The sequence below is a fragment of the Colletotrichum chrysophilum genome (genome assembly GCF_026319265.1).
Source record: "Colletotrichum chrysophilum strain AFK26 chromosome Unknown scaffold_48, whole genome shotgun sequence".
Taxonomy (NCBI): Eukaryota; Fungi; Ascomycota; class Sordariomycetes; order Glomerellales; family Glomerellaceae; genus Colletotrichum; species Colletotrichum chrysophilum.
Window position 1 is genome coordinate 182,411 of NW_026517335.1, and position 21,425 is coordinate 203,835.

Consider the following 21,425-nt stretch of genomic DNA (forward strand, 5'->3'; position numbering starts at 1 on the left):
CCTGTTGCCAAACCCAATCACTCTCTTTGACGTGGTACTGAAGCTTATGGTTGCGCAGAGCTCTTTTCGAATCAAAAACAAGGAGGCAATCTGGATCGCTGCACCGGAATTGAGGCTTGTGCGATCTTTCATGATCGTCGCGTTCTCGCTCGCTTTTGAATCCGGACCACCCTTGAGTACATCCCGCCCAGCGACATTTGAAAGCCCCTTGGGCATGTCTCTGCTTGAACTCTCTCAACTCAGTGGTAGTGATGGATGACGTGTAGGCATCCAGGGCTGCGTTAGCATTGAGAAGCGACTCTAGCAGTGAGCTGTATTTGAGATAGGCTTCGGAGAGCCTCGTCGGATCCTCTGCCGCATCTGTGTGGGATCAGTTGGCCATGTCATTTCTTCGCAAGGTATGAAACTGAGGTACGTACTAAGCGGTCTCAAAAGCTTCCGAGAGCCCTCGGATTCCCCGTTCTTAAAGATGTAGTATTCCTTGGCAGGGCCCAAGAAATTGAACAGGCGAGCTAGCTGAGGATCCACGTTTTTCTCCAACGTTTCAGGTTCGCTTTGAGCAACTTCAGGCGCTGATCCGACTTTGTTGAATGAGTTCCACACACTCATGGCTTTCTCTCGAAGCCTCCTTAAGTCTTTTTCGGGGGCATTACAGACACTGGTTGTCAAATGATCAAACCAGAAGTCGTGGGCGTATGGGAAAAGGTCATGATATCCTCTGATGATATCAACCACGGGAGGATTATCCATTGAGACAAAAGATATGCTCGTAGACAAATAGCGAATACAAGAAAGTGCAATCTCGGTGTGCACTTTAGCAGGCGACAAAAACGGCCCACTGACCTTGCTGAGAAGGTAACTACTCATTGAGATGGAAATCAGTCTATGGCTCGATAGCTGCTGGGTACGAAGGGTGTAAGTCTCACGTTCTAGCATTAAAGTGTACAAGGGACACTTGACCACTGGGCTTTTCTTCGATCAATGGTTTGCATAGATTGAGAACCTTTTTGTCTAGCTTCGTGGTGCGATTGAGACAGCCGTGCTCTTTGTGAAAAACGACAGCATCGCAGACCTCGTATCCCTTCATAGGACGTAGAGAGTGTGTCAGAAGTCCTAGAATTCTCTCACAGTTGGTTTTGTCCAGATCAGATTCGAAGTCTTTAATCCGGTTGAGGATGGTCTGATATCTGCTCCACTTGTGTATTAGTGTTTGAGTTTCTTGTATTTGATGTCGGATCTTACACTCCCGTCAGACCTTTCGGTAGCATGTTGATAGTTAATCTCAAGTCTTCGACACTCGCTTGGTCTTGCAGAAATCCCATAATCAGATGAACCCACAAGAACATACCTATTTTGACGACGTATTAGGCTAAAATCATTCCTCGTCGCTGTGTTTTCACACTCACCATCGGCTTTGTTGGTCAGGCTTTCAAGTATCTTATCCAGCACTGGTTGATCGAAATCTTCGCCAAGGGCTCTGAGCCTCACTTTGGCAAATCTGGATATGTCTTCAGATACGAGCGCGTATTCGTGCTCTTTGGTGAGATTAATGACGGCCGGTTGTTTCCACTTTTTCTTGGTCTCTCGAAGGATGGGTTGAGTTTCTCTCGAGCAGATTAGAACCTTTACGCCTGAGACACGGATGCCGTCCACAGGGTCCGGTGCTCCTGCATCTTCCGTAGTGTCGGATGGTGGCTTGAGAAGCCGCGATAACTCGTCAATGATGCCGGCCTGGTGGCAGTCACTGTACTCGTCCAGTCCGTCAAACACTAGAAAAACATGACCAAGGGAATCAAGAAGCAACTTCGTTATATCTCTGACTTTCTTAAGTGAGAGAGTGGAGTTGAGTCGCACATATTCCTCATATATGTATGGAAGTAAACGGCGGTTCTTTCGTAACATTTGGGCACAGAACAACCGTAGAATCGTACCGGCAGGGTTGCATTCACCTTTCCTTAGAAGCTCGGAACTCATGCAGCACATGAGAAAGGATCTTGAGGACATAGGCGCTTCTTGTACAAGATATGATACGAGCGTTGACTTCCCTGGAAAGAATGAGTAATAATCTGGTGGTGAAAGGGAGACAAAGTTACCTGAGCCTGGCTTGCCTTTCAACCATAGTACCTGACGTTTGTCTTCTTCATCAAGCCAGGTCCTGATCTCTGGATGTTTCATCAGCCACTCGCAAGTGTTCTGGGCCCGCGCCTCCTGAAAATAATTCAAGATATCCTCTTGTTCTCTGTCACGCTCACCGAGCTGCAGCCACTCGAACACTTGGCGGGAATACTCATCGAGTCTTTTCATCTCTTTTCTCTTTGCTTCCAGCAGTGACTTTCTTCTTTCTTCCATTGCCTCAACAATCTCAAAGCTAGCAGCTTCTCGATCAACAAGGTCTCTGTTTGTAGCAAGTCGTGACAAAATGGCCTTCAATCGAAGACCAAAGTCCTTCCAGCATGTGTCGAAGAGTCTTCGCCAGCCTTTACCCTCAAATCAGCCAAACATAATTATACCTTTGATGGGCTGATACCTACCGCTCCTGCGCACGATCTTATACACCTCTAGATGGATCTCTAAGATATCTGTGTATACATCTACCAGCACATCTTGAAACTCTGGTTGGTTGCGGAATGCTTCGCTAAGTCTTTCAAAGCGAGGTAGACTTTTTGCTATCTCAGAGTAGACTTCGATTAAATTTTCGTAGGCTTTGTTTCGGTCAAATATCTTGTTGCACATAGCTGTTGGTATTGTCGATCAAACCTGGTTTTAGAACTCAAAACCTACAACTATTGACAATTTGATTGGTGCCTAGAAAATCCCCAAGGTGAGTTCAAGATCACGCCGTCTGATATTGTGAGGCGATGCTCGACATACCCATGCAAAACACAGAAATGGTACACCTTGACACAATGGGTCTAGAATGACTCCAAGAGTTTTCAAGGCTTCGAAGAAAGGCTCCAATCGACGAGTGTTTCGTAACGCTCTCCGTTCACTTTGTTCACGTTCAATACCCCTGGCCGCGTTCCAAACATCTTCAAGTGAAAGGTCACGGAAATACTTTGCGTCATCGGGGTAAATAGCTTCCTCAAACCGTTTGAAGGCGTCTTGGATCTTCTTGCGATTCTGCGCCAAGTGGTCGCTTTTTGCGAGAGCGTAGAGCGCCATTGCGAATTGCCGACAGATTCGAGAGTTGCTGTGTTTTTGTCAAGGTATCAATCATGTTCCTTGCAACTATTTTTAGCAACTCACCCCTACGAGGAGCTATTTCCCAAGGCAGAGTATTGAGCGCAGCGAAGGGTCGTCATAAGTGCCTTGCACATGGCACCTGCAGATGAATGACACTGCCTCCACATTCCGTCAAGCCAGCCTCAAAATTGAAGTCGGGTTTTTCAATTTCATTTCAAAGCTAGCTAGATTGAGGCGCATCAACTTATTCCAGAAGCGATTGGCTATGAGCGCCTTAACCTCATGCGTGCTTGCCGCACATCGCTGGGAACATGCATGCCAATTTGTGATTAGGCTGCCTCGTCACACCCACACAACGTTAGGCAGACTGGTCTGCACTTATTACTTCCAAAAGCCTAAAAGTCTCATATCACACATAATAACTTAGCCACGGGCGTAGGATTGTATGAAAAGGAAATCAAGATGTGAGAAGGGATCCCGCGTTTGACTAGTCATTCATCAATTGTTCCTGACGGGACGATATACAACTTAACAAGATAAGGGGCAGTTAGCTTTCAACATCTATCTTACGATAAAGGTCAATCTCGGAAGCAGCCTGGCAAGAGGGCGCGGCAACAGCGGGGCTGCCGAACATGCAGGCTCAGCCGCCTTAATCCCAGTGACTTATGGAAGAGTGCCTTGTGTATATTGATGCCGCCCCATCACTTGCCCTATCTCTAAGAAAAGAAAAAAAAGGCAGACTGGTCTCTCTGTGCCCTGCCTCATTCGGAAGTGGTTGCATGTCAAATGAGTTTACTGCGTCCGATAACATCACCCACAACAGTAAACTGCCTGGCCATTGCAAAGCCTATGCCCCTACACCTCAAAAGCGACCGGCTGCACTTTTGCCGGAAGACATCGATGTTCTTTAGAATCTCGGAAATATGAACTCGACAAGCGCGTCCGTTATGCTAGAAGTACCCACCAAGCGACGAAAACTACATTTGGGTCAATCAGAGTTCTGTGGAGAGCGCAACCCCTGTGAGCCGGTTGCAGCCGACACGCAGGAACGCCCTCGAAACCTACTATCTCCAGAGATATGTTATGGTTCGGTAAGGAGAACCAAGAAATCATCTCTTTCGAGCGTATGGACTAAGCAGTTGTCCAGCTTGACGAAATCCCCCTCCAGCCGCCAAATGATACGGATTGCCATCACGACCTTAGCCTTCTTTCATGGGACGGCTCCAATCTTTTGACTGTTCTTGGCGGCACCGGTGCTTCCTACAAACTTCCGCGCCGAGCGATGGACATTTTCCAAACCCTCACAGACTAGGCGAACGTACAAATAGATGTACGTCTGCATGTGTCCGATCCCGAGCCGCCCAAAGGCTTGAAGCGACGCATTGAAGAAGTCAACGATGATACAACACCGCTCTTATCAGCCACTGCTAATCTTTACGGACCCCGCGGGTCGTCCGCCTCAGTGAGTGCGTTCTTACAGAGTTGTCATGCGTTTTTGCAGGCTCCGGACCGATGCACATACGACGTGCCGTACGTCAACCCTCAATGCCTTTCATTTCTGGACGACGATGTAGTCTTGACCTCTGCGTTCAACGCCGATTCCAATTTGCCGGTAGCCGGCGGCGACGACCATGGTAATGGATTGTTCGACGAACTCGGGAATGACGAAGAGTTCGAAGAAGCTCCGCAGCCAAGACTAGTACGGTCTCGGCTCAAAGGGTTAGTCTGAATCACCGGGACAACCTCGGAACCTGACGACTAAATTTCCAATTCTCAGATACCAAAAGCAAGGCCTTCGATTTCTCCTTGATCGAGAGCAGGGATGGGACCTCGGCGGGAAACGGGAAGACGTCTAGAAATCCTACAAAGATAGGTTTGGTTGGTCAAGGTAAGTCGTTCTAATCCACTATTGCTATCAAACCACTGGTCTAAATATCACAGATACAAAAACAACATTAACGGGCTCACACAAGGCGAACCTCCAAAAGATTTTCGTGGGGGGATTTTAGCCGACGAGATGGGCCTTGCAAAGACGCTCACGATGCTGGCGCTGACTGCAGCGGCGAGAGATCCAACAGCAAAATGTACCTGTCAGGTTGGAGAGGAGTCATTCGAAACCCAGAAGCCCTTTGGAACACTGATCGTTGTTCCCTTGTCACGTACGTAAGCCTTCCATATGTGATCATCAGGGCTATTTGCTGAAAGAAGAAAAGTGCTGGTTGTCTGGGATGATCAGATCGAGGAGTAAGTGAACTCGGGTCAGGTTTTGCGTCGCTATCAAAATCTTGACTAATTAACGGGCACAGACATATGGCACCCGAATTCAAACGATTGACATACCATGGAGCCACTCGCAAATCCTCTAGGGCACGATTCAGTCAATATGATTGTGTCATCACGACTTACAATGTCGTTGCTGCTGAATGGAAAGACTTCAAAGAGGTCCCGACCAGAAAGATCTTCCAGACCGAATCTCATAACGTCAAAATGGCATCGTGTGATTTTAGACGAAGGTCTATATTCCATTGATAGGGTCCGAACAATGTGAAGATGTTACTAACACTAAAGCAGCCCACATGATCAGATCACCAGATACACAGAATGCGAAGGCAGTCTGCGCCCTTGATGCAGCGCATCGATGGTGTATTACAGGCACACCGTTACAAAATAGAACACAGGACATTTTCAGTCTGTTGAAGTTCCTGAGAGTTTACCCGTACGACAGTTTCAAGGTCTTCGACCGAGACATTACCAAGCCTTGCAAAGTGCAGGTAGAGGAGAGAGGTCTCCAAATGCTTCGCAAATTGATGCGTATGGTAACTCTTCATCGCGGCAAAAAGGTTATTGAGCTTCCGACGCTGCAAGAAGCAATCGAAGAAGTCGAAATGACACCCGCTGAGCAGTCCATGTACGAAGAAGCACGAGACGGGACTCGCCGATTCATCAAAGATGTCTTATATTCCCAAGGACCGGCTCAGGGGTCTTCCTACATCAACGCGTTTCGCAGGGTAAACAAAATGAGGTACATCTGCAACCACGGTATCCAACACCGGGACAGGCGCCTCCACCCGAACCAATCTTCTGAGGCGGATGATGAATCTGGGGGAAGAGTAAATGAATTAGATCATATCCTGGACAACCTAGACGAAGCATGCTTTCTCTGCGGAACAGATGTGACTGACGCTCAGGAATCCTGTGCGATGAGTGGGATTCCGACCAGCGTGGAAGATAATCAGCAACGCATTTGTGTGGGATGCTCTCGACAGAAGCTACAGTTACCGAACAACGATGTTGACGATCCAGTCACCCCGCGACTTGAGACCACGCCAGCGGATACGGAGCCTTTGCTGCCAAGCAAGGTTGAAGCAATCGCCTCGTATGTGAAGCGCATACCTGCAGGAGAGAAGTGGTGAGTTCGTCTTAAGGGGAAAAGAGTTTTGCAATATGCTGAAATCATTTTCATTAGCGTGATCTTCTCATTCTGGACATCTACGTTGGACATTATGCAGCGTGCCCTTACCAATTGCGGCATTTCCAGCTGTCGCTACCAGGGAGACATGAAGTATGCAGTAAGGACGGAATCATTGAGGACTTTCTCGGAAGACGAGACGATCAAAGCAATTCTGATTTCCATTAGTTGTGGAGGGCAAGGGTAAGAGGCTGATCTCTATTCCCCGCCACCTGCGTGATGGGATCGTCATTACTGACCCTCATAAAAGGCTGAATTTGACAGTCGCAAACCACTGCATACTCGTCGAGCCTCAATGGAATCCGATGGTTGAGGAGCAGGCCATCGCACGTGTTCATAGACTCGGCCAGAATAATGCCGTCTCTGTTGCGAGGTTTGTCATGAAAGGCACTATCGAGCGTAAGGTTCTTGAGCGGCAGACCAGGAAGAAGGTACTGGCAGATCTGGTTCTTGGGAGAGAAAGGATCAAAGAAGGTGAAAATGGCAAGAAGCAATTGGCTGTGAGTCTTGAAGTCACTTGATCTTCGAGTCCCTACCCTTACTTACATGATGTCAGAACCTCATGCAACTGATATACTAGAAAAAATGATTAATCATTCCCACAAGGTTTGAGAAGCAAATAATCAGATGAAGCACATGTCTCGTAGTCAGGAGGCATAGCAATAAAGCCCGTGGGAATGTTGATCAGGGAGTTATTACACCAAATGCAAGAAAACGACGCAACGTCGGCGCTCGGGACTTTTCTGGGGCGCCTTTCCTGAGGGACGATATCAATGACAACTGCCAGAAACACCGCATTACCACGCATAGAAATAATCATATCAAACCGCTTTTTATTACCAAATAGAAGAAACGGCTGAGGTTGTCTTGGCAGCGGTGATCTAACAGCGCCCTCTGCGTCTCTCACGTCATATGACATCCGAAGTCCACTTACCTAAACAGGAAATAAACCACCCACCAACCAATCACAGCACAGCACACTTCACCACCAAACCGACGCTCCACCCTTCCGCACCCACGATACCCTCAAAACCCATCACAAACAAAACACCAAAAAGACATACAACACCGGGCATTCGCCAGTCGTCACCGACCTGACTACTACTCCGGCCCTCATTAGCTTATCTATGGGAGAGCGGACGGGATCCCGAGTTTTCCAATGGGTATGGTCGTATGTGGAAGAGAATCGCGTCGAGATGGTCTATATCCTGTGAGGCGGACAGACACTGTGGTCTGTGACTAATGTTGAGGCCAACTTTAGCAAGACATCCAAATTCACAAAGGCCCAAGTTGCGGTATCGGAAATCTCGGGGTGGCGGGTCCTCCAGCTGCTGCTCTGCGGAAGGACCGGGTGCGTGGAGCTCTTCATCTCGGGTTCGGGCTGATCGCTGGAGACGCCCCTGTTTCATGTCAACAAACAGTCCCCAGCTGCAAAAAAAAAATTCAAGCTCTGTTCGCTCACCTTGGGACATCTGGTTGGACAATTAGCTCCATGATCTGTGGGCTTCGTATGAATGTGCGGATATGGTCGATGAGAGGTCCAAGTGCGAAAGCCTAAGAACAGCTGCTACGGTAGGTTAGGATTATGTGAAGAGAAAGAAGTCAGTGAACGTTTTTGTTGACGGTTTTGAGCTGCAGTGCAGCCAAAAAAAAATCGCAAGTTGCGTTTTGTTCTTGTTTCCAACGACTACCATCCAGCAGCTTCAACAGCTCGTATCTCGCTGCTTTCTAAACAGAGACAAAGTAAACCAATCTCTCTTGAGGAGAGACGTCTATGCAGACAAACAAATAGACTTGAGAAAGAAAGCAAAAAGAAGAAGACGGCGAGACGAGGCTCCCATATGCAATGAAACGAAACAGCTACATCCCCACGGCACGCAATGCCCCATTCCCTCTCCTTCGATCCGCTGCGACGAAGCATTCCAGCTTGTCGTGATCAAAATGCTGCAGTTGTAATCCAATGCCAGTTACCGCTGGATCCCCGTTCAAATGCCCATACTTAACACAGAGAAGAAGAAAAAAGACCAGAGTGACCATCGACACCCCCCAACGCCAGTGTATGCAAATCCCGTGCTCAAGTCTAATCCTGGCGCTCATCCCGGTCGCTATCATCGCCACTATCGGTGAGGTCGACAGCCTTTGTTGCCTCGATCTCCGTCATCTCACGCCACGTACTCCAGCTGAGCATGCCGAAGGCGAGCATAATCATGATGCCACCAATGAGGGCCGCAGAACTGAGAGGCTCTCCAGTTCTGAACCAGTCCGTGATGGCTACGATGAAGATGGTGAGCAAGCTCGCGACGCTGGACAGGACGGGGCTTGTCAGGCTGATCAACACCAGGAAGCTGCCTGCGAAAGTGGCGTTCATGACAACACTGGCGAGGAGCATCCAAGCAGTGTAGCCCGTGGGCAGGGAGAAGGTCTCAATGCCAGTCCAGTGGAGGATAGGCAACGGGACCCAAAGGACTGTGAGAGTGAAGGCGCCAATGCAGGAACCGAAAGTGTTGGCGAAAATCATTCCGCGGCCAGGAGTAACGCCGTCTGGCGGGCAAGCAAAGCGCTTGTAGAGGACCTCGTACAGACCGTAGAGCACGGAGCCGATGCCGATGACCAGGTTGCCAGTCAGGCGCTCGCCGGCTTCCTTCTGGTGCGCAGCATCGTCGTCTCCGGGACTGGTGTCACCATATGCGACAATGAGAACGCCGGCGATAGCAACGAGCACAGCCATGGACTTGTCGAGGCGCAAAGGCTCCTTCAGCAGTGGCACAGAGAACACGTACGCGAAAAACGCAGAGCAGTTGTAGATTGCCGTCAGGTCGGAAGGCGTCGTCAAGTTGACTGCGACGTACCAGCTGAAGCCAGCAATAGTGAGAGCGGTCGTCACAAACGCTGTAGTTCTGATAAGGTAGAGCAGCGGCGACTTGCGCGAGAGCGAGTTGGGTCGTGCCCAGTCCAGGGTCTGGTTCTGGACCATGATGGCGGTGCTGTGAAGCAACTCGCGGTGGCGGCGCCAAAAGGCAGGCCAGGGAACGTTGCGCTTCTGGATGCGCAGAATCAACAACTGGACGGGCCAGAGTATAGACCAAGAGCCGTGGGTGAGGTAAAGCATGCAGTATGCCTTATTCCAACCGAGCTCCTGCTGAATATACGCCGACAACTCGGTCTGGATAACGAAGGAGAACAAGCTCAACACGAGGAAGAAGGCAGCGTAAATGTACTTCTTACGCGCGTTGGCTTTGGCTGTTGAAGGAGAGTGTGCGCGAAGCGTCGAGCCGCGGGAGAAGGTCGGTCGGTTAGGGGTCAGCAAGGGGCTGCCACCTCTCGATCGAGTAGAATAGCCATGGCGCTCGTCGTGAAGGTGATCGTCGTCGTCGGATTTTGGCTTAAGGAGAGGCTGACCAGAGCGAGAGTCGTGGTTCCGGAGGAGGGGTGGTCGTCGGTGAGTGTCACTCATGGCGTCGTCGTCGTCGTAGTCGTGTTCGAAATAATCGTCGTCGCCGTTGCGCAATGCATCAAATTCGGCCAGGCGCTGGTCGAGCCCGGGGCTCAGTCCAGGGCTACTGGTTCCGCTACCAATGTAATCGGAGATGTTGGATTCGCATGTGGTTGCGCTCGGCAGAGCAGGCGACGGATGGTTGGAGTGTCGTGGTGAACGATCGAGTCGGTGGTTGAGGGATCCGTCCGGCCCGATATTGAGTCTGGGAGGCATAAGAGGTAGATTGTAAAAGAAGGACCAAAGGGAGAGAGGGCAGAAGGGAGTATAGATAAGAACAAAAGGCTAAAAATAAGGAGGGACTTGAATGGGAATCGCTGCTGCGGGAAGCTGGCAGTCAGTGGGAGAGAGGAAACAGGCTCAGACTGGAAGACGATATGCGAGTCGTATGCGAGTCGAGGTTTGGTAGGCAAGCGTGGTGTGGATTGGTATGGACAGGCACACATTTGATAGGGACAGTGACAGTTTGGCTTGTTGGAGGACACATGTTGCTGCATTGAAGTGGATACAAGCGTGCGTACGACATGCCTGGCTCCTCAGGAAACCTCCTACCGGGCGTGGATGCTGAATACTTGGCCGAGTACTTGGGGGTCTTGGACTGTGGCAGTACACGAAAAGGGTCAAGAGCAGCCCTGCGATACGTAAGTTTTGCATGGGGGACGCACGGCGGCAGGTAGCAAATACCGTACGGGAGCAGGTACCTACCCTGAATGACGACGGGCAGGTACCCACGAGCATTGAGAGGAAGTAGCGACTAGCAAGTACCCTCCTTCCTCTGCGAGTCCGTACCTTCCACATCGCAGTTCTGTGGCTTCTAATAGGACGGGTCCACGACGCCGAGACACCGCTAACTTGGCAACTGGGCGCCGGCCGGAAGGACGGGGCTGGCGGTTGGCGCGGAAGGCCCTTCCTGGCGGTGCTGTTCTTTCTGCCCTTCCTGCTGCCCCTTCCACGTCGTGCGCTTTCCAAAGATTACAGGTCCAGCCTGGTGTGTTCCTCCCCCTCCCTCCTTCCCTTGGGTTGCCACACCACACCTCCCACACAGCACACACACACGTTCCTCCCTTCTTGCGCATTTCCGCAGACTGCAGCAGCGTGTCAGCCCGCACAGGCAACTTCCCCCCACACTTGCCAAAGCTGTCGGGTCCCTGTCTGGGGACACCAAGTCCCCAAGTGGCCCCCCTCAGTGTGCGCCGGTGCTCACTCAGTCGCTGTCGGGTCTCACCCACGGAACCCCCAGCACGCACTCACGCACACCCTCACAAACCACGCCGGGCCGCTCAAAGATTCCGCTGTGACACGCAAAATCCATGCTGCTCGTGTCTCTCCGCTCCCTCCTTTCCTCCCTCCCTCCCTTACTAGCATACCTTATTTCAAAGTCAGACACCCACACAGTCGAGGTCACGGCCGCCTCTGCCTTATCAGACCCTGCCGAATGTACGAATCAAGTACCCCAATACCACACCCTTCCACCAATTCTCGCGCCCGTCACAGGTTGCGGTCATGGCCGTCGTGACAACTGAACAACTCCGCAACTCTGTCACCTGCGTCCCCGATCTGCTGAAAATGCTCGCGCCCATGAATCCTAGCGCCAGCTGCTAGACCGCTAGCAGACCGCTGCGGCGGTACAGGCCACAGTTAGGAAGCAGTCGGGAGGGCCTCAAAAGCACCTTTACGCCATCACGCATTCAGTCGCATGACTTACATGGCCCGCTGCCACCACACGCTGACAGCCTCCAGCCCACACTCATCCCGCGCCGAAGACCACAGTAGATCCGACAGCACCCATCTAGCGATATCGTGGACCATCCACATGTGCATCGGATTTGACATCTGATAGTGCCATCTGTCCCTTTTTTCAATTTACTATATGCCATGATGCCTGCATTTCTACGGCAGTTTCCCCTTCAGATCAGAAAGCTTCCCGCCCATCGGTCCGTTTCCCGTCATCAGTCGCCTTATTTGGCCCCCGCGCTGAACAGGGCATCCCGGGTGTCGTACTTGTACTCTAGATCCAGGTGCCAGTAGTTGGTCGTGTCCGCCTTTGAGATGAGCCACGCCTGATTCAACGCCTGCACAACCTCGTCAGGCAGAGGGCCTTTCTCGAGGTGGTTCAGGTTGTCCTCGAGTTGCGCCACGCTAGAGATGCCAATGAGGATTCCATCGTTGCCGTCCTTGATCTTGAGGTTCGAGTGGTGCACCGTCCATCTCAGCGCCGTCTCAATGATGCTGAGCCCGTGTTTCTCCACCGCGGCCTCGATCGTCTGCAGCGCCTTGAACGTGCTCTCGCGGAAGTAGCGCTTGCGGTAGTTTCCGCCCGTGCCGTGGTTGTCAGAGAAGCGGCCCTCCGTCGGGACGATGTCCTTGGACTTAATCTTACCCGAGAACAGCCCGCCGGCGATGGGGTTGTACACGACAATGTCGAGTCCGTAACGGCGACAGGCCGGGATGAGCTCGGCGTCGATGCTGCGAGTAATGACGTTGTACATGCCCTGGTAAACCGTCGGGCGCACCCAGCCGTTGTACTTGCACGTCAGCACGACCTCGGCCACCTCAAAGGCAGTGAAGTTGCTCAAGCCCAGCTTGACAAACTTGCCCTGCTTGTGGAGCTTGTCAAGAGCCTCGAGCGTCTCGGCGAATGGCGTTGCGCGATCCTGTAAGCGGTCGTTAGTTGCATGCCAAGTCACACAAGCTCAAGAGCAGCTCATACCGCGGCATGGAGGTACAGAATCTTTGGATACCAGTTAGCTGAGTCCTTGCGAGAATCGGTTTCATGTCAACTCACATCAACGGAGTCGGTTCCAAGCTCCTTCAGACTGGTCTCGACAGACTCAATGACCTTGCTGCCAGCATGATCACCGGCCGAGGAAGGATACTGGACCTTCGTGGCCAGAGTCAGTCCTCTCTCCTTCCACCTAGCCTCGCGAGTGAAGGCCTCCTGCTTCCTGCCGACGTAGACGCGGGCCGTGTCGACCTCGCTGTAGCCGCGCGCCTGGAACACATCGAGGGCCTTGTTGAACGTGTCCAGATCGGTGATTCGGGCGCCGTCGGACTCGTTGGGGCCGAAGGTCATGAGACCCAGGATGATTCTATCCTTGGGGTTTGAGGCGACGAGAGGCATGGTGAAAGCTGAGGGATCCTTGAGTTGCGAGGAGCACGATAAGCCGGGAGCGATAAGAGGGGTTACCTTGGTTTGACGGGGTCTCACAAGGCAGAAAGATCAGAAGGAAATAACACACACAAGTTGTCTTTATATGAGGCTTTTTGGGTCCGATATCGATCACTGGAGTTTACAATGGTTTGGTCCGAAGAAGCGATGTCGTGATTAGATAGACTCATACGGCAGCCGTCGAAGTGGGTTACGAGAGTTCAGACCCCACCACCATGGCGGGGTAGATATGCGACAACTGAAGACGTCACGGCGCTGGGAATGGAAGCATTACTAATGGAGGACGTGCCCGGTTGGGACGAGGAGATGGAGGATCCGACGGGAAATCGGCTTTTCTTACTGGAGTGCCGAAAGAAAATAAGGCTGCCGAAAAGCTAAAGATGGGATCAGACGTCAGCCAGTTGCAGGCGAACAACGGGCCTTGGACGCGAGGAAGGACTGCCTAAGCGATTGGCAATGAGCATGACAGGAATGGGCATAGTTTCGCTTTGTTCGTGATAAGTCCGTTAAATCCTGTGTGTGTTGTCAATTGGCTGAAGCTGATGCTGATGCTGCCTAGTCTGCGTGGCTGGCCAGGACGCATAGTGGACTTTGTGGGTGACGGTTCGCAACTGGCCACCTTGGACTGATCAAAATGGCCTCATAGTTGGAGCCGATGTCTTCCATCTCTCCAAGCGCCAAGAGATGTTGCAATTGCAACGCTGGATGAAAGGTCTCTCGTCTTGTCTCACCTTCAGCTGTCAGGAGCCATTCAGCCTCCGCAGGGGCAGACTTCTCCCCCCGCCGTTTGCCAGTCGCCCTCTGGTGGCGCGCCTTCTCAAAGGAATGGAATGAACGCGAGCTCGGTCCACCCCGCATGCTGACACACGTGACCCAGTCACTGTGTTCCTTCCTTCCTCCCCCAAGCCGGGGGCCCACTCTCCCCAATGGCGCTCGGGCCATGGCAAGAGTGCTTCGCGCCTCAGGCCCCCGCGACTTTTAATTGTCTTCGCGTAGAAAGCGCGTCAACCCGCGACTTTCGCGTCCTTCCTTTCCCAACGCCTGGCAGGAGCATCCACCCGACTCTGGTCAAAGAAAATCCGTGATACCGGCCCAGCACCTCACCCCAAGCCTCACCGAGCCCTCGCCAACAACCTCACGACCACCGAACGCCACAACGTCCTCCCAGTCCCCTCGATTCCGACCGTTTTCTTCCTGGCCGTCTGCCCGAACGAACGCTGCCAAAGTGCATTCTGCACCGCTTACCCCGAGACGCCAGGGCCTGCCCCTTGCTCCACGAAGTTGACCATGGTCAAGGGCAATGCGCAGCCCGGCATCTACAGTGCTACATACAGTGGTGTAAGTCATTATTTGGGTTCAATTCACGGTTAGCTGGCCCGGCCTGGAATTCACGGTGTTGCGATTCGACTTGGCGGCTTGACTGGGCGTTTAATTCTGCGTCCAGGGGGGATAGCCTCGCCTGATATCGACATCTCGAGCGACATTCTTTGACATCGTTGTAATCTTCGTCGCAAGTTTCAACATTGCAGTTGCTGACAGGAATATTTCCTAGATCCCCGTTTACGAGTTTCAATTCGGAGATGATCTCAAAGAGCATGTTATGCGAAGGAGGCAGGATGACTGGATCAATGCAACACATATCCTGAAAGCTGCTGGGTTCGACAAGCCCGCCCGAACACGCATTCTCGAGCGAGAGGTCCAAAAGGAAAAGCACGAGAAGATTCAAGGAGGCTACGGAAAGTACCAGGGAACATGGATTCCTCTCGACAAAGGCGTGGCTCTTGCCCAACGCAACAATATCTTCGACCGTCTGCGACCGATTTTCGAGTACGTCCCGGGCGACCAGAGTCCCCCTCCCGCCCCACGACACACCAGCAAACCCAAAGCACCAAAGAAACCCGCGGTGCCCAAGTGGCCCAGTGCGAGCTTCCAGCAGCAACAGCAGCCCCCTCCGCCCACTGCCAACAGCTCAATGCAAGGCGCTACGCAACCCGAGGAGTTTGAGGCCATTGACGGCCTAATGAATGAAGACGATACCCCGGACAACCTGACTGTTGCGTCTGCCTCCTACATGGCAGAGGACGGCCGTTTCGACATGTCACACCACTCGACCGGCCACAGGAAGAGGAAGAGGGAGGAGGCTATCCAAGATATGACCCAGCAACAGCACTCTCTATACGGAGACGAGCTTTTGGACTACTTTCTTCTCTCTAGAAACGAGAAGCCAGCATACCGCCCAGAGCCGCCACCAAATTTCCAGCCAAATTGGATTATCGACTCGGAGGAACACACAGCTTTGCACTGGGCGTCGGCCATGGGTGATTTGGACGTCATCAAGCAGCTGCGTCGCTTCGGGGCGAGTCTGTCGGTGCAAAACGTGAGAGGAGAAACGCCCTTCATGCGCTCAGTACACTTCACAAATTGCTACGAGAAGCAAACGTTTCCGCAAGTGATGAAGGAACTGTTCGATACGGTTGACGCCAGAGATCATTCAGGGTGCACTGTCATTCACCATGCTGCGGTGATGAAGAACGGCAGGGTAGTCAGCCACTCATGCTCAAGATACTACCTGGACAACATTCTCAACAAACTTCAAGAAACACATGAACCTGCCTACGTGCAACAAATCATCGACGCGCAAGACAATGAGGGCAACACCGCCCTTCATCTCGCAGCACAACGGAATGCCAAGAAATGCATCAGGGCGCTTCTTGGTCGTCAGGCGTCAGCCAATATTCCCAATCACGAGGGTGTACGGGCAGAGGACCTCATCGCTCAGCTCAACGCAAGCAAGAAGGATCGCGGGCCTCAACGCTCATCCTCCCCTTTTGCGCCGGACTCTCAACGGCATGTCTCCTTCAGGGACGCCATGCCGGAGAAATTGAGCAGCAAGAAGCTCGCTCTGACTTCTTTTAACTCGGAAGCCGCCAATACGGTGCAAGCACGCATCACGCCTCTAATCATGGAGAAGTTCCAGGACCTGGCAGGCAGTTACGACGAGGAGATCCGGGAAAAGGACACGGCCGAAAAGGAAGCTCGCCGCATCCTTTCAAATACACAAGCAGAACTTAATGCTGTGCGCCAACAAATGGCCGAGCTTGAAGCACAACTTGAGGCGGACGATGGGGCTGCGCAGATCATGAGCGAGGCAACTTTGGCCAACCACCAAGTCATGTCACTCATCACGCATCAAAACCGTCTCCATGTGCAACAAGCCGTCGATCAGGAGATAAGCATGCTCAACGGCGACGTCGACGAGGCCACATATGACGACCGGCTGTCCCTGGCTCGGCAACTCCAGGCAATGCTCTCGGAGCAGAGGCAGTCAGAATCAGACTACGTCGAGGCGCTGAGCATGGTCGGCACTGGGGAGAACATTGACAAGTATCGCCGTCTGCTACGCAAATGCCTCGACCCAGCAGACGCAGAGAACCTCGACGCCAACCTGGATAACCTCATTGGAGTAATGGAGGAAGATCGCGATTTGCCATCTGACGGCCCTGAGCCCATGGACGTCGGTATGGGCATCGGCATCGGCATTGGCGGCTTGTAAGCTCGGAGCACGCTGTCATCATTACTGCCGCAGCGAGTTTTGCTCTTTCGGGAAAATGAGAGTACCCGACAGCTCGGGTTCTGGATGTTGCATGTACAAAGACCTTTTCGCGCGAGACTTTGGGACGGTTTGACCAATCTCGCCAGATTCACGAGGCCCAAAAAACAAGGAGGGGGGCGGCTTCATGGGGTTCATGTTTTGAAGGCTTGTTATTCCTTCTCGGCGTTTCAAGGCGATGATATGAGAGAGCGCGGGGGGTTCGTGGATTGGAAGGACGCATTGGATTTGATATTTGCCAGACTAAGGTAGTCTTTCTAATGTCTAGCGGGCTTCAAGGAAAGCTTCGCGATTGATGAGACTTGTTTAACATACTTTGTGTCCATTGCATTGTGCACTCGGTTTCTCCTCTCTGAAGACTCACTCCCCAAGCATCCCGTTCAATACGATGACTCGCTTCAAGGCGAGTACTAACTGTATCACTCTGTTGCCGCATCACTCGACGCGTTGTCTACCAAGACTCGTGCTCACGCGTTGTGGAGTACCGCATCACCTAAATCTCCCCGCGAAGCACAGTACTTTTCCTCCCATGCAGGCGCGTGTGCCCGGGTCTCATGGTCTATCCTTGCTCTCCGGATGATCCGCAAGACGACAACGCCCGGAAGGTGTACCCGGGAGCTTGTCCTCCTCCAGTCTCCATAATGACTCTGTGAATCATCTCGCTTCCAGGTGGGCATGGTCTCGAGCTCTGATGGCCACTGCTTGTGACTTACTGATCTGGTGCGCGACCGCCAAAGTCTAGCAGTCAGGCTGGTTCGTCGAGTGCCACCGGCAAGGCTGGCTGACCTCCTTTTTCTCACAGTCAGCTATGTCACAGGCTCGTTTCTCCCGTTCTAGACCCCCGGCGGGGATAAGGGGTAGGGACGTAGCATCTTTCCGCGGCATGGTGAGATTTGTGACTTTGCGTGCGTGGGAAATATCACCAATTCCGGGCGTCGGGGCGTCGCCAGTTTGGGAAACGTTGGAAATGAAGAGCATATCTCGCCGGTGTTTTGGCAACAATGTCAAAGTTGCGGGAGCGTTCCCCGTCTGACAACGCTCGGTGTCTGAGATATCTAGCGGAAATGCAGTACTGAGGTGTCTCTTTTGATTTCGAATCATGACTGTAGGCCGGGATGGGGTCGTCACGTCGCGGTGAAGCCCAATCGCTTCGATCCTACGTGATGACGGTGAGAATGAAGCGGAACCATGGGGAGTCTCCCCCGAAGGCTAGGGTCATCGTCCGGCTGACTCAACGGCGAGGATAACCTAGACAGGTAAGCTGGGCGTTGACGCGAAGTTCATCCTGAGGATGAAATGTTATGCTCACCGAAACTTCAGATTCAATGATGGAAAAGACCCAATCCCGTGTGTGTCTTTTCTTTTCTACTTTGATGACGGCGGCATGATTTGCCTAAGGATGGATCTCGTGATGGTTGCACTGGTGAGGTAAGCTTGGCATCACTCACCAGCCGCAAGTCGCACCGCAGAAGAAGGAACTTCGGAATCCCGGTCCAATGCCGCCAACACATGATCGAAGCCTACAAGTGCACGGCTAAGCTAAGGCTGGGATCTTCGTATTTCGGCCTCTCAGATTTGAGCATAATGCTCCGATACTTACGGAGATGAAGATGACAGCCTGAGCCTCGTTAGTAATCATGGTGACGAGGGTCACGGTACAGGTAACCAACAAGCGAGTAATGCAACAACACAAATGCCCTCGAATCAGCAGCAAAGGCAGCGAAGTCGAACGTCAAAATTTCCTAGTCGTTCTCAACAGTGGAAGAGTTTGCGGTAAACGCAGCTGAGCGCTCAGGGTTCCTGAGGTTAGAACGACCGGCTTAACAACTTGGTTGGCTAGTACATAGGAGGAGCTATCAAGCGGATGAGAGAAAGTCACAGTTGCATTCGACTTGCTAGGAGAACAAGCGGTCAGGAAAGGCTCAGGCGATATGTCCTCGCGTTCCATGTAGTGGTGACTGGATGACCAAGGTATGAGGCAATTCGAATAACCCTGGCCAATCCTTGCAATAACCCCTCATGGCAACGCTTTCGTCCTGGTACGGCAGCGTGTTCTCGAGCGTCAGCCAATGGATTGCTAATGACCAGGGTGCATAGGGGTTCGGAAAAACTAGTGGATGAAGGACGTAAGGCTGAGGCCCGACGAGGGGTCCCTGAAAGACCTCGCATGGTTGGGGGCTGGAAACGGGCGCGAAGTGCGGCTGGTGTTGGGTAGGTTGCATAGCGAACAGGGAGGTCGTTGGCGATGCGGTGTGAGTGGCCGGTGTAAACGCGCCCACGAGGACTGACGTCGAGTTAACCCGCTGACAGTGCCTCAGGGATGCTCGAACGGGATTGAAGTTGTGGGTGATGCATCTTCCAGATGCAGATTTCATGCATGGTACTGTGCGTGATGGCCGCTGCATCTCGAGGTTAATCGAGGGTAAGATGAGACGACAACGGCCATGATCAGCACCGGGCCAAATTCTCGCGCCCGAAGCCGCCGACAAACGGTGCGGTCCTTCTGTTGTGGATCTTGGCTTCCAGGGGAGTATGAAGATGTATGCGGAATGGCATGTGCGGTGACGAAGATGCAGTGGCGGCCGGCTTTGCGTTGCATGAGCTGGTAAATGGTGGTGTACGATACGCATACGAGATGGGTGGATGGTGGCAATGGAATCTGGAACGTCCGTATTGTTCGATGCCGCCTCAGCCCCATGCTGTGTTCCCTGCACGTCAAAAGGAGACATCTCTATATCGGGCCCAGCGTTGGTGTAGACGTACCCACTGCAGGCAATATCGGCGCGAAGCAGAGCCGTTTTGTGTCTGGACCGACTCGTATGTTGCTGGATAGGGTTAATGGTGGTCGGCACGAGGAAGCAGTCAGCTGAACAAGCGCATCGTCGATGTCGGTTCGCCTGGAATGCCTGCTGAAGCAGACTAAGGCTGATTATTCAACGGACTCGGCCGCAACGCGCGAGCAGAATTACTGACAGTATGTCGTCAGGAGCGCCGTGTTTCTCCCGAGAAGTGCGGAGAATAAACAAGACGGACCTAGCTGTGGCGATTGCGAGATTCGTAAGGGAACGAGTAAAGAAGCAGGACTGGCGGTTTTCTCACTCCCTTGCCGGTCTCGTAAACGCATCAATGAGGAGACGGCGCAAAGACTGGTACGGTCATGTTTGAGGTGAATCAATGACGGCATGAGAAATTTCCCAAAAAGACCAACGAAACCAATTAGGGCCAGTTGTTTGGATTGTTGGCGAGAAGTCCACGGTGATCCTGTCGCAAGTGGCAGGAACATAGCGAGCAGGAGCAGGAGCAAGGAGCTGCGAAGGTTCGCCGCCGGGGGGTGCGGCCGCGTCGGCTCCGTGGCTCGGCGGTCCCAATCGGAGAAGGTATGATTTGGGGGCCGAACAGCTCGTGTTGAGGCCTTTCGGTCCGTGGGCGGAGACAGCGTCTGGAGGATAAGCCAACCATAGCGACGCAAGTTGGGTTTGGAGTCGGCGGAGACTGCTGGTCTTGTCTCTGAGCCGAAGATGGTGTAGCAGGCAGAAGAAGAAAGACACGGTTTGGCGTCATCTTAGGTCGGTGATTCGTTACCGTCTGGTCGGCGACACGGTGAAAATAGATGTTTTCCCAGTTTTCCCAGGGAGCGAGGGGCATACTGTCTGTGGCAAGCAGCAAGCGGCAAGCGATAGGTCGGCCCCTAGGATTAGAAGATGAATGATGATTGGAGGCGGCGGGTCGGGGTTTGTGGCTGTGTCGGGTGTCTGCGGCCGCTGAATTGGCTTGAGAGATGGGGAGTGGTCGGCCGTAGGGGCGGGCAATGTATTCTGTCGATGCAAATGGAGGTGATGGTCGTTGTCAGTTGCCAGAGTCCGACGAGGTGTCGTCGGAAAAGAATGTCTTGCTGGCGATGGTGCTTTGGTTCTGGGGTACGGTAACCACGGAGGACCAGCAGGAAGGGACTTCCTTGTTGCGATTCACAGATCACAACCAATTTTGGCAAGCACGATGGTCGCCGCGGGGGCGGCAGCGGCAGCGGCAACACACGCAAGGCAAGTCAGGTCTAGACGAGACAGGCAGGAGCATTCCCCGTTCCTCATTCCTCATGTTCCATACGGATGTCTAAGGTAGGAAGCAGATACCTTAGATGCAGGTCATCTGGGCTGAAAATACCTTACAGCGGGTGATCGTCTGCAGCTCCTTGACTCAAGATTGGACGGAGCGCATTCCATCTTGGGGTGGCCCCCTCCTAATTGGGCATCTGCACTTCACTTCTTGCTCCTTCCTGCTGCTGCTGCTGCTGCTGCACCTGCCCATCAATTACCTTACCTTGCGTATTCGTACCCAGGCAGGAAGGCAGGCGAGTTTGGCAAAGGGGAAGGAAGGAACGAATGGATTCGCATGGGGAAAGAACAGACCACGACTCGACCTGGGAGCCTAACGGGCAGCAAGGAAGGAGGGAAGGAGGTAAGGAGAAGGTGCACCCCAGCTGCATAGCATTCCGAGGTTTCCA

General features: G+C 52.6%; 3 protein-coding genes across 3 annotated transcripts; 1 reads left to right on the forward strand and 2 right to left on the reverse strand.

The window, feature by feature from the left end:
- Positions 1–8,732: 8,732 nt before the first annotated feature.
- On the reverse strand, positions 8,733–10,361 carry COL26b_006504 (uncharacterized protein; the record flags this gene model as incomplete). Its single annotated transcript, XM_053179320.1, has 1 exon — positions 8,733–10,361. The coding sequence occupies one exon, from the start codon at positions 10,359–10,361 to the stop codon at positions 8,733–8,735; it is 1,629 nt and encodes a 542-aa protein (XP_053036757.1).
- Positions 10,362–12,103: 1,742 nt separating this feature from the next.
- COL26b_006505 (uncharacterized protein) lies at positions 12,104–13,266 on the reverse strand (the record flags this gene model as incomplete). Its single annotated transcript, XM_053179321.1, has 2 exons — positions 12,104–12,799; positions 12,931–13,266. The coding sequence occupies 2 exons, from the start codon at positions 13,264–13,266 to the stop codon at positions 12,104–12,106; spliced, it is 1,032 nt and encodes a 343-aa protein (XP_053036758.1).
- Positions 13,267–14,601: 1,335 nt separating this feature from the next.
- Positions 14,602–16,867, forward strand: COL26b_006506 (uncharacterized protein; the record flags this gene model as incomplete). The annotated part of the gene is made up of 2 exons (XM_053179322.1): positions 14,602–14,652; positions 14,867–16,867. The coding sequence occupies 2 exons, from the start codon at positions 14,602–14,604 to the stop codon at positions 16,865–16,867; spliced, it is 2,052 nt and encodes a 683-aa protein (XP_053036759.1).
- Positions 16,868–21,425: the final 4,558 nt, after the last annotated feature.